The sequence below is a fragment of the Letharia columbiana genome, assembly GCF_014066305.1.
Source record: "Letharia columbiana isolate WasteWater2 chromosome Unknown Sc0000040_s0, whole genome shotgun sequence".
Classification (NCBI taxonomy): Eukaryota; Fungi; Ascomycota; class Lecanoromycetes; order Lecanorales; family Parmeliaceae; genus Letharia; species Letharia columbiana.
The window spans coordinates 265,114-278,853 of NW_023501084.1; the positions used below are offsets into that span (position 1 = coordinate 265,114).

The 13,740-nt window shown below is 52.2% G+C and overlaps 4 protein-coding genes across 4 annotated transcripts; 2 read left to right on the plus strand and 2 right to left on the minus strand.

Annotated features, from left to right (window-relative positions):
- Positions 1 to 732: 732 nt before the first annotated feature.
- Positions 733 to 4,296, plus strand: HO173_009473 (uncharacterized protein; the record flags this gene model as incomplete). The annotated part of the gene is made up of 1 exon (XM_037311363.1): positions 733 to 4,296. The coding sequence occupies one exon, from the start codon at positions 733 to 735 to the stop codon at positions 4,294 to 4,296; it is 3,564 nt and encodes a 1,187-aa protein (XP_037161797.1).
- Positions 4,297 to 5,247: 951 nt separating this feature from the next.
- HO173_009474 (uncharacterized protein) lies at positions 5,248 to 6,210 on the minus strand (the record flags this gene model as incomplete). The annotated part of the gene is made up of 2 exons (XM_037311364.1): positions 5,248 to 6,060; positions 6,142 to 6,210. 2 exons carry the CDS (start codon positions 6,208 to 6,210, stop codon positions 5,248 to 5,250), a joined length of 882 nt encoding a protein of 293 aa, XP_037161798.1.
- Positions 6,211 to 7,127: 917 nt separating this feature from the next.
- On the plus strand, positions 7,128 to 9,690 carry HO173_009475 (uncharacterized protein; the record flags this gene model as incomplete). The annotated part of the gene is made up of 3 exons (XM_037311365.1): positions 7,128 to 7,189; positions 7,239 to 8,572; positions 8,624 to 9,690. 3 exons carry the CDS (start codon positions 7,128 to 7,130, stop codon positions 9,688 to 9,690), a joined length of 2,463 nt encoding a protein of 820 aa, XP_037161799.1.
- Positions 9,691 to 11,113: 1,423 nt separating this feature from the next.
- HO173_009476 (uncharacterized protein) lies at positions 11,114 to 12,686 on the minus strand (the record flags this gene model as incomplete). Its single annotated transcript, XM_037311366.1, has 3 exons — positions 11,114 to 12,226; positions 12,311 to 12,366; positions 12,425 to 12,686. 3 exons carry the CDS (start codon positions 12,684 to 12,686, stop codon positions 11,114 to 11,116), a joined length of 1,431 nt encoding a protein of 476 aa, XP_037161800.1.
- Positions 12,687 to 13,740: the final 1,054 nt, after the last annotated feature.

Here is a 13,740-nt window from a genome sequence, read left to right on the forward strand (position 1 = left end):
TTTGCCTCTTTTTTTCTTTTCTCATCCGGCTGCTGCAGGCGTCAAAGAGGCATGGCATGAATGATGAAAATATTCAGCTCCGCCCGCTAGTATCTGCAAATGCCGCTTTGACCTTTTTTTCCATGAATGTCTTGCCAACCAAGTTCCAACCAAGTTCAAGTAGGTAGCTACTTTTTGATGTTGGGAAAGGCTGATGAAACAACAAATGGAAACGATGGTTTGGAAGTCACTTCTTTTTAGCGCGCATTAATGATCTTTAGGTACTTTATACATACGGTACGGTACTCCTACTTTAAAAGTACATCATGTTTCTCGTCGTTCCTGGAATATATATGCGGCTATATGACGGGCCGAGGCGGCTTACGACGCAGTCTTTTCTGATTGGACGGCCAAACCTGTTACGAATTACTAGATCACATCGGGCAAAGGTTGCAACAACACGGCTGAGCAACTTTGCGATTATTTTGCTACGCCTTCGTCTGACAGCCCTTACATTCTTCAAACATTCTCCCATTTACCTACATCATTGCTTCTTCTTCTTCTTCTTCTTCTTCTTCTTCTTCTCCTTCTTCAATTTATTATCATTTATTAAACCATTCATGTAGAATCAGCTTCTGTCCAACAATGTCTAGCCTGTCCATCAGGCTAGGCCAATGCAGTCTTCCAGCTTCTTACATCAGAATTATCGAGTCTGCCTGTTGACCTATCTGACTGGCGTTCATCCCCGCCATCATGCGTCGGCGTCCGGGTACTGCCAGGACGGTGGTGGTCTCAGCATTGACAGTATCTTTGCTGATACTGCCCTTCTTGGTGGCTTCACAGCTGCCGCCTCGGCAACAAAATCGCAAATCACCACACGAGCACCCAGCCATTGACCACCACACACACGCTGGATCATCTGGCTTTCAGGATGAAAGCACATCGGAAACTACAAATTACAAACATCTGAAAGACACAACGCTGAACCAACCAAAAGCGAGCGCCGTCGCTACAAACCCTCTAGCTCTGGCCGGTGAAGACCGTGCCGTGCGAGCTGCCCAACCTGCTCGAGGCTCCGGAAAATCCGCCGGGCTTTCTGCGTCGCTTAATGCGCGCTCGTTGCAGGACTGGGAGGTGGAGGACTTCGTTCTACTTGCCACCGTAGACGGATCGATACACGCAAGAGACAGGAAGACAGGAGCACCGAGATGGAAGCTGGAGGTGGATAGGCCGATGGTCGAGACGACATACCATGTCCCGAACAATTCATTGCTTGATGGATCGAAGCCGGAGTACGACTTTCTTTGGATTGTGGAGCCCAGCAGGGACGGAGATATCTACATCTACAACCAACGCGGCCTTGGCGGCTTACAAAAGTTGCACCTGACGGTGAAGCAGTTGGTGGCTGACATGTCACCGTATGAGAGCGTAGACCCTGCCGTGGTCTACAATGGGGAGAAGAAGACCAAACTTTATACCGTGGATGCAACGACAGGCACCATCAGCAAAGTATTTGGAGCCGGAGGATCCCTGAGCAAAGAGCCAAGATGCCCAAAGCCTGGCGGCCTTGATGTGCTTGATGATGAAGAGTGCGCCACCAGAGGCTCCTTTGTCCTGGGCCGGACCGAATACACAATCACAATCCAAAATCGAGGTACTACAGAACCGATCTGTATCTTAAGATATTCAGAGTGGGGACCCAATACTCGAGACGGGGACTTGCATAGCCAGTACTCTAGCACCATGGACAATAAGTACGTCTATCCATTACACGACGGAAGCATCTTCGGTTGGGACTACAGCCAGATGATGGACAGGCAGAAGTCCTATACTCAGAAGCTTTCGTCTCCGGTCGTTAGAGTCTTCGATGTAGCCCGTCCGTTGCATGTCGATGACCAGGATCCGCAACTCATAGTATTGCCCCAGCCTGTAGGTCCTCTCAACAATGAGATCTATGATACTTTTAGCGCAAAGAATCGTATATTCGTCAATCACACTGAAGCTGGAGGGTGGTTCGCTATGTCCGAGAATACCTATCCGTTAGTAACTGGCAAAGCAAAAGCGGCCCAATGCTACGATAGAGATTGGATGGAGATGACCACTTCAACGCACTCTTTGACCCTCGCCCAGCGTCAGGAAGGCTTCGTCGGCGTACATGCACTTTCTGAGCTGCAAACAAGACAAGGTAGTGGTCTGACTATTTCTGGGCCGGAAACCCCAGCGGCCAATGACTCCCCCGTCGAAGTCTACCAAGAATCGTCATTGTCGCCCTCACTGCCAATCATAGGTAGCAGTAGAATCATTGGGACTGCTGTGGACAACTTTTCTGACATATTTGTTCTATGTTTCATTTTTGCTGTGGGTACATTCTTTTACATCAACTGGAGGCCAATCTTCAGGCACATCAGAAGGCGTTTGGAGTTGGAGCAGACTATTCCATCTGTGCAGCCGCAATTTGCTTCTGTACCATCATCTCCCGTCACAGCAACGCCATACGCGCCAGAGGACCTTCCACCCCCCGAGAATGACAAAATCAAAGAAATTGCGATTAAGCCAGAGGGAGACGTTGCGGAAGCCAACCCATTGCTGCTGGAGCCGCCACCGGAATTGTCGCGCAGCCGGCATAATTCCCTGCAAGATCGTGGCCATAACGAGGCGGAGAATGGTATTAGAATACGGGATCCATCTCCTGGTCCTGACGAATCCGACGAATCCGAAGAAATAGGATCCTCACAGACAGTCAAGAAGAAGGTTCGCCGTGGAAGACGAGGCGGAGTCAAGCATAGGAAGAAGAACAAAGGTGACAGCAAGCAGGAATCCAAAGATGAAGCAGAGGAGACCATGAAACAAGTCTCGCAAGCACCGTCAGCCAAAGCACTACAGACGGAAGCCATCAAATCCTCTCCGCCAGCTGTGACGGATACGACTGAGGTGACTGGACCAATCATCAACATCGGACATTTGAGTGTCAATTTGGATGCTACCTTGGGGCATGGCGGTCACGGAACAATGGTGTTCAAGGGCTCATTTGGCGGTAGAGAGGTCGCCGTGAAGCGTATGCTCAAGGAGTTCTATGATGTCGCCTCTCATGAGGTTAGTCTCCTTCAGCAGCATGACGATCATCCCAATGTCATACGATACTTCGACAAGGAGACTGCTGGTAGTTTCCTCTACATCGCTCTCGAGCTTTGTCCTGCCTCACTGCTGGATGTGATCGAGAGACCGAGAGATTTTCCAGCGTTGGTCCCCTCGGGCGGACTCAACACGCCCAATATACTGAAGCAAATCACCTCCGGAATACACTACCTTCACACCCTCAAGATCGTTCATCGAGACATCAAACCTCACAACATCCTTGTCTCCGCCCCCAAAGTCACCATTGCCAATCCGTCTACGACCCAACCACCGCGCCTACTCATCTCCGACTTTGGACTTTGCAAGAAGCTCGAAGGCGACCAGAATTCGTTCCGTGCGACCACTGCCTTCGCCGCCGGTACTTCTGGCTGGCGTGCCCCCGAGCTGCTTGTCGATGACGACCCTCTGCTGAAGTCTACGAATTCCGCCCTCTATCCCGCGACGGCAGACCTGACCAACACTTCCGAACCGCTCGTTGTCGACCCGCAAACCAACCGCCGTGCAACCCGCGCGATTGACATCTTCTCCCTCGGTTGTGTCTTTTATTACTGCCTCACGCAAGGCTCCCATCCTTTCGACAAAGACGGCAAATTCATGCGTGAAGCCAATATCGTAAAAGGGTTGTACAATTTGGATGCTTTGACGATTTTAGGAGACTATCAATGGGAAGCGAAAGTGCTCGTTGGTCAGATGTTGAGTCACAATCCAAAGGAAAGACCTGACGCCGCGACCATCCTGACGCATCCCTTCTTCTGGGGTGCCGAAGATCGTCTGGAGTTTCTCTGCCATGTCAGCGATGCCTTCGAGTCTGAGAAGTACAACGAGCGGGAAGACGATCCCTCCGAGCCTCTCGCATACCTCGAAAGCTACGCTCCTCTCATCACTAAAGATCACGGCGGCGATTTTCTGCGCGCACTGCCTCAGCCCTTCAAAGATACTTTGGGCAAACAGCGCAAGTACAAAGGGGAAAGTTTGCTTGATCTATTACGAGCGCTGCGGAACAAGAAGAACCACTACGAAGACATGCCAGACGCTGTCAAAGAGAGGGTGGGACCGTTACCTGCGGGGTACCTGGGCTTTTGGTCGAGGAAGTTTCCGAGCTTGTTGTTGACTTGTTGGAGCGTGGTGAAGGAATTGAAGTGGGAGGAGAGGGACCGGTTCAAGAAGTATTACGAGGGATGACAAGGAGAAGTCGAGTATAGCGGTGCTAGCATGCTTCTGTTTGTTTTCACTTGTATTCTGTGTACGGATACATATCAGGAGTGGGACGATGTGAGCATGTACCAGTACGCCAAATCTTACATTGGATAGCAGAAAAAAAAGCAGCCGTTTATCATTCCTTAAACAAAGTACCTTCCTCATCCTCAAGTATCCATCCCCTTGACCCCTCCCTCCATCCCGCCAATGCTCCCCCAACTCCCTCAACCCTCCCTCCCTACACCACCTCTCACGGCCCCTGTCCCAAACCTGCCCATCCTGCCCTCGTCACACGTACAGCTCCTATCTTGTCCATTGAAAGGCTCTCGGTGGGTTAGTTCGGCACCCTTTTTTTATTCATTCATTCATTCATTCATTCATTCGTTCAGCTGGCATTGGTTATGGGCGTTGCGCGATGGATGGATGGATGGATGGGTGGGTGGACAGACTCGTTTTGGGACTTTACCTGACTTGGGAGTGGTGAAGGGGGTGGGGATTGACGGGGTGGATGTTTTTTTTGTGGGGGGAGGGTTGGGGTTTTGTTGGGGGTGGGGAAGGGGGGGGGAGATGGGAGGGAGATGGGGGGAGAGGGAGGGAGATGGGAGGGAGATGGGACATGATGGTCGGATTTAAGAATCGGGGCGGAGGAAATTGATGGTTGGATGAGTATGTGTAGGTGGGTGGGTGAGCGGGTTGGAAGTTGTTTGGGGGGGAGGGGGATGGATGGCTGGATGGATGGATGGGTGGTTGAGTTCTCGTTCGATAGTATTTATTAAGGGTTTTCGCATGGCTATAAATGGTCAATTGCTTGGATTGAGTGCCCATGATCGTATTGAGGTTTTACGGTATCCAAGTATGGGAGGTATTTCGCGATTTGTTTTGCGTAGCTTGAGTAGGTTCCAAAAAGTGCTCGCTTGAGGTTTAGATGATATGACATCAGTCTCTTATCCCCTTGGCCATGTAGTCGACCTGCCTTGCCATGCCGCCTGCTGCTTCGGGAATGCTACCCTCGTCTAAAGCGCCCGGCTCCTCACGGTCTGTTACCATGCCCTCGGCCATCCATCCGACCTGTTTCGCCATCCCACTGGCAGCCTCTGGAAGACTGCTCTCGTCCAACGGCGTCCCATGCCCTTCCCTTTCAACGGTCTCTTTCTCCTTCCCATTGATCGTCTCGTAGAGAGCTTTCAACATCACAGTACTGCCCGTCATCACCAGTGCGCTCATGGTGAAGAGCCCCACCCGGCCCTTCGTACCCACCATGTCGAAGATCGGATAGGGATAGAATCCGTTATGCTGCGCACACGTTTCAACCCACGGCCAGTACAAAAAGGCGATAACGCTGGACAAGGCGAAGGCTTGGGTCGTGGAGACGGTCCATGGTGGAGAGAAGAGTAGCAGGTCCACGGTCAGCAGGATGCTGGGGATGGCGTGGAAACTCAGATCGGCCAGGAGAGGGAGCTGCGCCCAGTCCGGTATGACTAAACTCTTGTCCACGGTGCGGAGGGTCCAGTAGAGGATGCTGATGAGCACTTCGAGTGGCGTGGTGCATATCGACAGCGTGTTTTTCAAGCGGAAGAGGGTGGGGGATGAGCTTAAATCTGCTAGAGCGCCGGTGGAGAAGGTGAGGACGGCGAGGGCGAGGCCAATGATGGTCAGGAATTGGAAGTGCCAGCCGTAGGAATCATTGATTGGGTTTGGGTTGTCGGAGAGGTATTTGAAGGAGTAGAAGAAGGAGGAGAGGCCGATGATCTGTGGGAAGAGTTTAGTGGATAGGCAGAGGGGAGAGGATGAAGAAGGGAAGGGAGGGAAAGGAAAGGAAAGGTAAGGTACGTGGATGAGGGCGGAGAGGGAAGTGGGGGCGGGGGAGGAGAGGCGCTGGAGAGGATGCTTCTCGCTCATTTTTATCTTATCGGCGGGGGGGCAAGGAAGAGCTGCAGACCAGTGCTGGATTGTTTTTCAATACAATAGAATAAAGTAAGGTATGGTAAGGTAAGGTAAGTAAGGTGAGGATGAGCTCGGCAGCTTATTCGGAGGAAGAGAGACGGGTGGACGGCAAGGACAAGTCACAGACGGGAAGCAATAGATACATTAGCCGGAACCTAATTGGGAATAGCTCTTCTCAACTTACATGTATGCTAAGCGATCTAATCTAATCTCGCCAAGACTTTCCCAATTTCCCGGGGGGACATATTAGAAAATGGTTTGCTGGGAAGTGATGATGCATAATTGCATAGAATGTAATGCATTACTCCATCATGCAACCACCTTTTCCAACATATTTCTGCATCCATCTTCCTGCAAGTGATCAATTTATCGTTGAATATTTGTAATGTTTAGCCTGACCTTGCGAATTGCTCCTCTTGCAACTTCTCTCTTTCGACAAGACCTTCGAAGTATTCTAGACCCTCAACTAATGCAAGCCAACTCAGGCCCACCGCCCTGAGCGCCCTTATCGTTTGGAAGGACCAAAAGACTAGTGCTCCTGGCTGCGGGTGCGCGCTCGTCTCACCTCCGAACCTGTTTACCATGAACTCCTGCCGCTGCATCAACCCTTCCGTCTGTCCATATCCCTTTCTACCGCGTGTGCCTGGAGAAAGAAAAAAAGAAAAAAAGAAAACAAGAGAAGAAAAACCCTTCGAATATACCTTCTTTCCCCCCCATCAAGCTTCTTCATCAAATCAGCCTTACCCCACCAAAAAGATGACTCTTCCGCCTTGATCAATCCACCCCGGATCTTTCACCAAGCCTAGCTTAAACCCTAGAGCTGCAATTACCAAGAGCCTCAAATCAGTTTCCATCTCCAGCTGTACATTGCCATGCCTCGACCTAAGAAGCCAGGAAGCGCGGAGCCCAAGAAGCGCAGTCGCAATGGCTGCTGGTGAGTTGGGAAGAATCTACATCACACCGATCACTGCTGAACACGCCAGGCCCTGTAAGAACCGCAAGATCAAGTGTGGAGAAGAACGACCAAAATGTGACAACTGTGAACGCCAGGGCGAGACGTGTGACTACAGCATACGTCTGAACTGGGAAGGGCGGTCAAAGAGGAAAGGAAGCAATGAAACTCAGGCCTCCTCCAACGCAACCTCTCCGCCGGCCAAGCTTCATCGTTCGCCCAGCTCCCAAGATACTGTCTCAACCACTTCCACCGTCTCGACCATAAGGGAACTCAGTCCGAACCCAGCAACCGGCTTCATGCCCACACAATATGCCAGTCCAAACTACACGAGCTCGCATCCTGCTCAGTCGTCTCCCTACCGGGACCACATCTCAACGGCACAATTGAGCCGCATCCGCGATCAAGGCACCGGCACATATCCATCTCCAGCCGACTCCAGCATGGAGAGCCCTCCTCTCCCGAATCCTTCAAATCTACCCTACGGCGGCCATCATCATTCCTTGTCCAATGGTGGGATGCCTCCCCCCTTCCAGAGCCCACAGTTCTCCTTCCCGAACCACATCAACCCGTATGAGACTCCAGGTGCAGCCTTTGCAGATCATACAGCGAAGAAACTACGTCTCAGCCCTTCTATAGATTCATCAGACGCTTATCCAAAAAATCCGGCCTTCCCACCCAGCAACTTCGCCGCGGCGAGACAAATGAAGTTGGGTCCGATGATATCTCCGCAGTCCATGCGATATCAGTCGTCGAGTCCATCCAATGGAAGTGTGCGTGTGCCTCTTACGCCAGCAGCTTCGTCTGCGGGTTCTGAAGACATCCATCAATCAATGACGGGACCCTCGCCACAGCAGCTACAAGACTCTAATGACTTCCGCCGCTTGTCTGTAAAGTCCCTACTGTCGGAAGACTCGCCAGCCGACTCAGCGAGCAGCAGTGATAGTGTCTTCCCCGGGAAATTGAACATTGGCCCTTTCCACTACCAGAAGACAACGTACGGCGTTGATCGTGGTTTCCCCGATCTCGATCTGCCTCACAACAATGACATGATAGCACTGAGTGGTGTGACGCCGACCATGGGCATAGCCGATCTTGACAGGAACGAAGCTGATCTCGGCAATGAAGATTTGTACTCAGAGTTTGGGTTTGGTCTAAACGCATCAGAAGGGTTCAATGAAGGTTCGGGCTATTACGCCAGCCCAGTCACGGTCAGCATTTCCAGGTCCTTGGAACCATTACCGCCAACGCTCCAAGACAATCCAATGAACCTACTCTACTTTCACCATTTCGTCAACCACACTGCGAGGATGCTCGTTCCACACGATTGCTCCGAGAATCCATTCAAGAGCATCCTGCCCCAGAGTGCGTACAGTGACACCTCTGCTTGAGCTCGCTAGCTGACAGCGCACGCAGTGGCTATACACGACACGAATCTCCTGAATCTAATACTAACATACTCCGCCAGTCATCGATCGCGCTTACTCAATCATCCTGAACCAATAACCAGAATCGCACTTTGGGTTCAAGACGTCTTCCCTGCTCTTCGACGTACACTCAGCGACCCTAGCGGTCACATATCCAACAGCAATCTTGCGACAGCTATATTGCTAGCATCGCTCGAGATCGTGAACCCAAGCACTTTTGAGGTGAAAGTCCCTTGGCAGCAGCATCTCCACATTGCCCGACGAATGATCTTAGCTCGAGGCGGTGCCAATTCCGTGCACCGTAGGGACAAAGCCTCGTATTTTCTCACTCGATGGTTCGCCTACCTGGACGTGATGGGTAGCCTGAGTGGTGGAAGGAACGATCGACCTCTCTTCAGCGGCGACTACTGGGCGACCGATAGCTCGGATAAAGACCAAGACTACCAAATTGATTGCCTACTCGGCTTTACCAGTCGCTGTGTGTCCATCCTTGCTAAGATCGCTGAACTGGCTCGAAATTGTGAAAACGAGCGCATAGATCCGGCTGGCTATGTCAGAGAGGACTGGCAGCCGTCAGTGGAGACTAGGAAAGAGGCAGAGAGGTTGAAAGCTGATCTAATGGAAGCCAGGATGCACAGATACCAAGGTTGTCCACATCGACGAGCAAGTACGCAGATCGAGGACAGCTCTTACAATCTCGAGCTTGTCACCACCAACGAAGCCTTCCATCACGCCGGCCTGATCCACGTGAACCGCAGGGTGCTGGGTAAATCATCCATGGACCCGGAAGTACAATTTGCAGTCCACGAGATCGTCAGCGCGCTGTACAAAGTGCGCAAAGGTGGCACTGCGGAAGGTTGTCTGCTGTTCCCAATGTTTACTGCGGGTTGCGACGCGCAGGAACCGGAGCAGCGTGAGAGGATCATGGAGAGACTGAAGAGGATGGAAGGACTGGGTATGAGCCATGTGAGGAAGGCAAGGGCCCTCATGGAGAAGGTTTGGGAGACTGGACGGCCCTGGGAGACCTTGGTCACTGGGGAAGACTTCTTCGGATGATCTACTGTTGCGTCTACCGCGCGATAAACATGGAGGAGATACGATGTGACCTGGTTGCGTCTTTTGGTTGCTTGTACAGCTGTTGGCAATCTGTTTCATCATGACTGACGGATCTTAGGGATAGCGAGGCGTTGTGTGACACATTGATAGCGTGCAGATACCCAAAATCCGACCATTGTTCTTAGCAAGTGAGTTCATTCCACGCATGAGTTGCATCTTATGTGGTGGGTGGAAGTGATAGTGCCACAAACTGCTTGGCGCAAAGGCTTCCCCAGCCATCGTACCCCCTGCTACCGTGTCGACCTCGATGGCCAAGGCCTGCAACCGGTTATCACTCAAGAGTCATTCCGCATCGGACACTACAGCCATCAAGCCCTCCAAATGAGCACAACAGTGACCCTTTGGTACGTGGACACTCATCTAACGCTCATTGAACATATAGCGAAGCTCGACGACGCAGATACACGTCACACACATCACATCCCGCGATATCGATGCGTTGTCCAGCATGTTACCACCTTACCGAACCGCTTCCACATCTCTTACTCTGGTACGTCCGCCCCGTCCTCGTTCTCCCGCCACTGCCGCTTTTGTCTATGATGAGAAATTCAGTCAATACCCTGACGCTACACCTCCGGTGCGGCGACCCGTGAGGGTTTCATTCATATGTTTTAATTCCTGAGATTAATCTTTCCCGTGCCCTATGCCATCGTACAACTCTGGGGTCTACATCCGCTGATTCTGGAGCCCGTGATAACAGAGGGACGGGGTTTGACAACTTTGGGCAGTCGTTGGTGATGGTTGGCGAGTTTGAACGGGCTTGAAGCGTGAGGAGGAGGAGGAGGAGGGAGTGTGGGCTTCGAAGCATTGTCGGTGCTAGGGAGGTGGGGATGTATCGTTGCGTCTGTGCGGTTTGAGGGGGAAGAGAAGATGGAAACGGCGGTGTGGGAGAAGGCATTCGTTCGTTATGTATCTAAGTCGCAGTCTTCATCGCAGCGTCATGACGAGTGCACCGATGAGGCGGGGTTGAGATTGTCTGATGCATTACAATAAACAGACGGAGACGGGTCATCATCCAAACCTTGAGATTTGAAGTCATGGATATATGCCTAAACAGTTCTCTAATACTTATCTGTCTCCCTGGGCTATTCTCTCTTTCAAGCCTTGATGCGTAAGACCGCTAGATTTAGAAACCGGGATTTAGATAGCTGTTGACACATGCGTAATTAACATGGTGTACTCTCTCTTTCAAGCCTTGATAGGTAAGACCGCTAGATTTAGAAACCGATTTAGATAGCTGTTGACACATGCGTAATTAACATGGTGTACATCATCAACACTGTGTTCTTTTCGGCAGAAGCCTCCGAAACTCCAAGGCAAGGCGCCGCAACCAAGTCGATCTCCATAAGCAATCGTATCGCCCTCAATCAATCGTATCGTCCCTCAACGCGAACAGCTGCTTCAGCAACTCATCCGTCCTGTGGACCAACGCGTCATGATACAGCACGTTCGTCACAAACGTCTTGCAGCGCCCGATCCGCGACGCCGTCTCGCGCGCGAAGTCGAAATCGACATACATGTCCTCGACGAACGTGGCCGCGTACACGGGCACCTCGTTCGCCGCCAGCCGCGCCCCCGTCGTACAGCGCCGGCCAGTCCGGGAAGCGCGCGAGCCGGTCCGCGACGTCGGCGAGGCCGCGCAGCTCGGCGAAGTCGGCGAACATGGCGCGCGAGACCGATTCGCCGGTGAAGAGGACGGGGTCGGGCCCGTCGAGGGGGGAGGCGGGCGAAGTCGGGGTGGTGCGCCAGGCAGCGGTCGGCGGCCCAGGCGGGGGCGGTCCCCTGGGCGTAGATGGGCTCGTGCAGCAGGGCGTACAGCGGGGCCGTGTCGAAGGGGGATCATGGCGCCGAAGGCGGCGAGGGTGGGCCGGGTGAAGAAGCCGGATTGGTTCAGGTCGCTGGTGAAGCGTGTGATCATGTCGTGCACGCTGTCCATGGAGCCGTGGAAACCGAAGTGCATGCCGAGCTGGCGTAAGCGCAGCACGGACAGCGTCCCGCCGCTGGGAAGCTTGACGTCTTCTTCTTTTTGGATGTGGCGGACGATATCCTTGACCCGGTGGATGTCTTCGGGATACTTTTGGTAGTAGATTTCGTTCCGCTGCTTGACCTTGCGGAACAGCCTGTTGTACACCGGGTACGGGTCTCGGACGAGGGGAGGCAGACCACCAACGGTGAAGACTTCTTGCAATCCCTCCGGAAACCTGGAGAGGTAATTCACGGCGCAGAATCCACCGAAGCTCACGCCCATGATCGACCACTTCTTCTTCTCTTCCGGAAAGTCTGATGTCAAGGTCTTACGAATCGCCTCACAGTCCTTGACGATGCTGTCTGCGCGGAAGTTCTTCAGTAAATCGGCTTGCTGTGCGGGTCCGCCTTCACTGGCTAGTGTCCGCGCCGTAATGGTACTGCTTAACCCTGTACCACGCTGATCGAGGAAGAGAATCTGGTATCCCTTGTCAAGGACATAGTTTGTCCACTAGCATGTTTTGGAGTCAACAGATTTTGTTTCTCGATAATATTTCGACTCACAACACGCGCTTAGGAGTTGAAATCGGCTTACAGCGTAACTCTGCGGGCTTTTACATGACATCCCAGGACCGCCTTGGAGATAGAGGACTAAAAGAAGTCTCGTGTCAACGACGCATTAGGCCGTTCCGAGGGGAGTGATCCGTACACCATGGAGGCTGCCTGACCTCTTTCTTACTCGCATCCACCGGCTTCTCAAACCTCTCGACACTCCTCGCGAACAGGCGCAAACTGCCGCTCTGGGGTTTCGCGTAGTCTTTGGGAACCTCAAAGAACAGCTCGGAGACGTTCAATCTTCCTGGCATCTGATGGGTCCTCTTTCCCAGCAGTTTCGCGGCGGACATGTTGGCTTGGAGGGAAACGCCGCCGGCGCCCGGTGCGAAAAGCGAGGTTTGTTCCACTCGGGTCATGGTGGGGTTGTGCAATGGTGCATTGAGCGCGGTCCAGCGTCCTTTTCTAGTTCCAGATAGTTGGCGGATTAAACTTCAGACAAAAGCCACATCGAGCTAACCAGATTGAGTATAGCAGATATGGCCTCTTGGCAAAATGAAGTCTTTGGTAACATGAAATGTATCCATCACTATTATTAAAGCACCCGCACATACCCAAGTCGCTACGCCTGACCCTCCAATGGCTACCACTGCCACCCACCCATAGGTCGCTTGGTAAATACATCACAATGTCGAAGGATTGCGTTGTCCAGGTTGTAACATCCTTCACCCATCCGGCAGACCGCTTTATGCCCACGAGTTTCCCACACGATCACAGCCGCAAATCTTCTTCTTTCGACAGCAGTGATTCCCGTTCTTTGGTCTTCGCCATGTCCATAGTAATTGTCTTTTCTAGACTGAACTCCGTCTGTTTTCGTCCTAGACAAACGGCACACCTACCACCACCATGTTCAAGCCGTGCCGCTAACGGCCAGCCAAGTCATAAAGCAAAGCGTGCAATGGATTTTCCGAGAAGATGTCCATCTCGTGGGAACGCGATACCGAGCAAATATCATAATTGTGGTATGAGATACGACAAAAGCGAAAGGGGACTAATCTATGGCGATCGTGTTTCACCTGCTACTAGGTACGCAGCAGATGCTAGTCATCAGCTCCCACGAAAAGTAAACACACATGCTGCAGATCGATCGGGGACACGAGGTACAGGCAGCTGGATGACATTAAACCTGTCGCCCTGCGAGGCATGTCACCCACGAGCTTTTCGACATAACGATTGAGAAATTGTGGTCGATGCCATCTGCTGAGTGGCATTGGCCCATCAATCCATATCACCATAGCTTCAAGCTGATTCTACGCAGAAATTTGGATAGCCTGTCTTCGGGGAAGGCGAACCGCAATGTCAGATTCACAAAGTCCGCGAGGGTACAATAGAGCCCATGTACACATGCCATACTATCTACGTATGAACTGTATTCGCAGCTTCATTACAAGTCCCAAGCTCAGCGAAAAATGT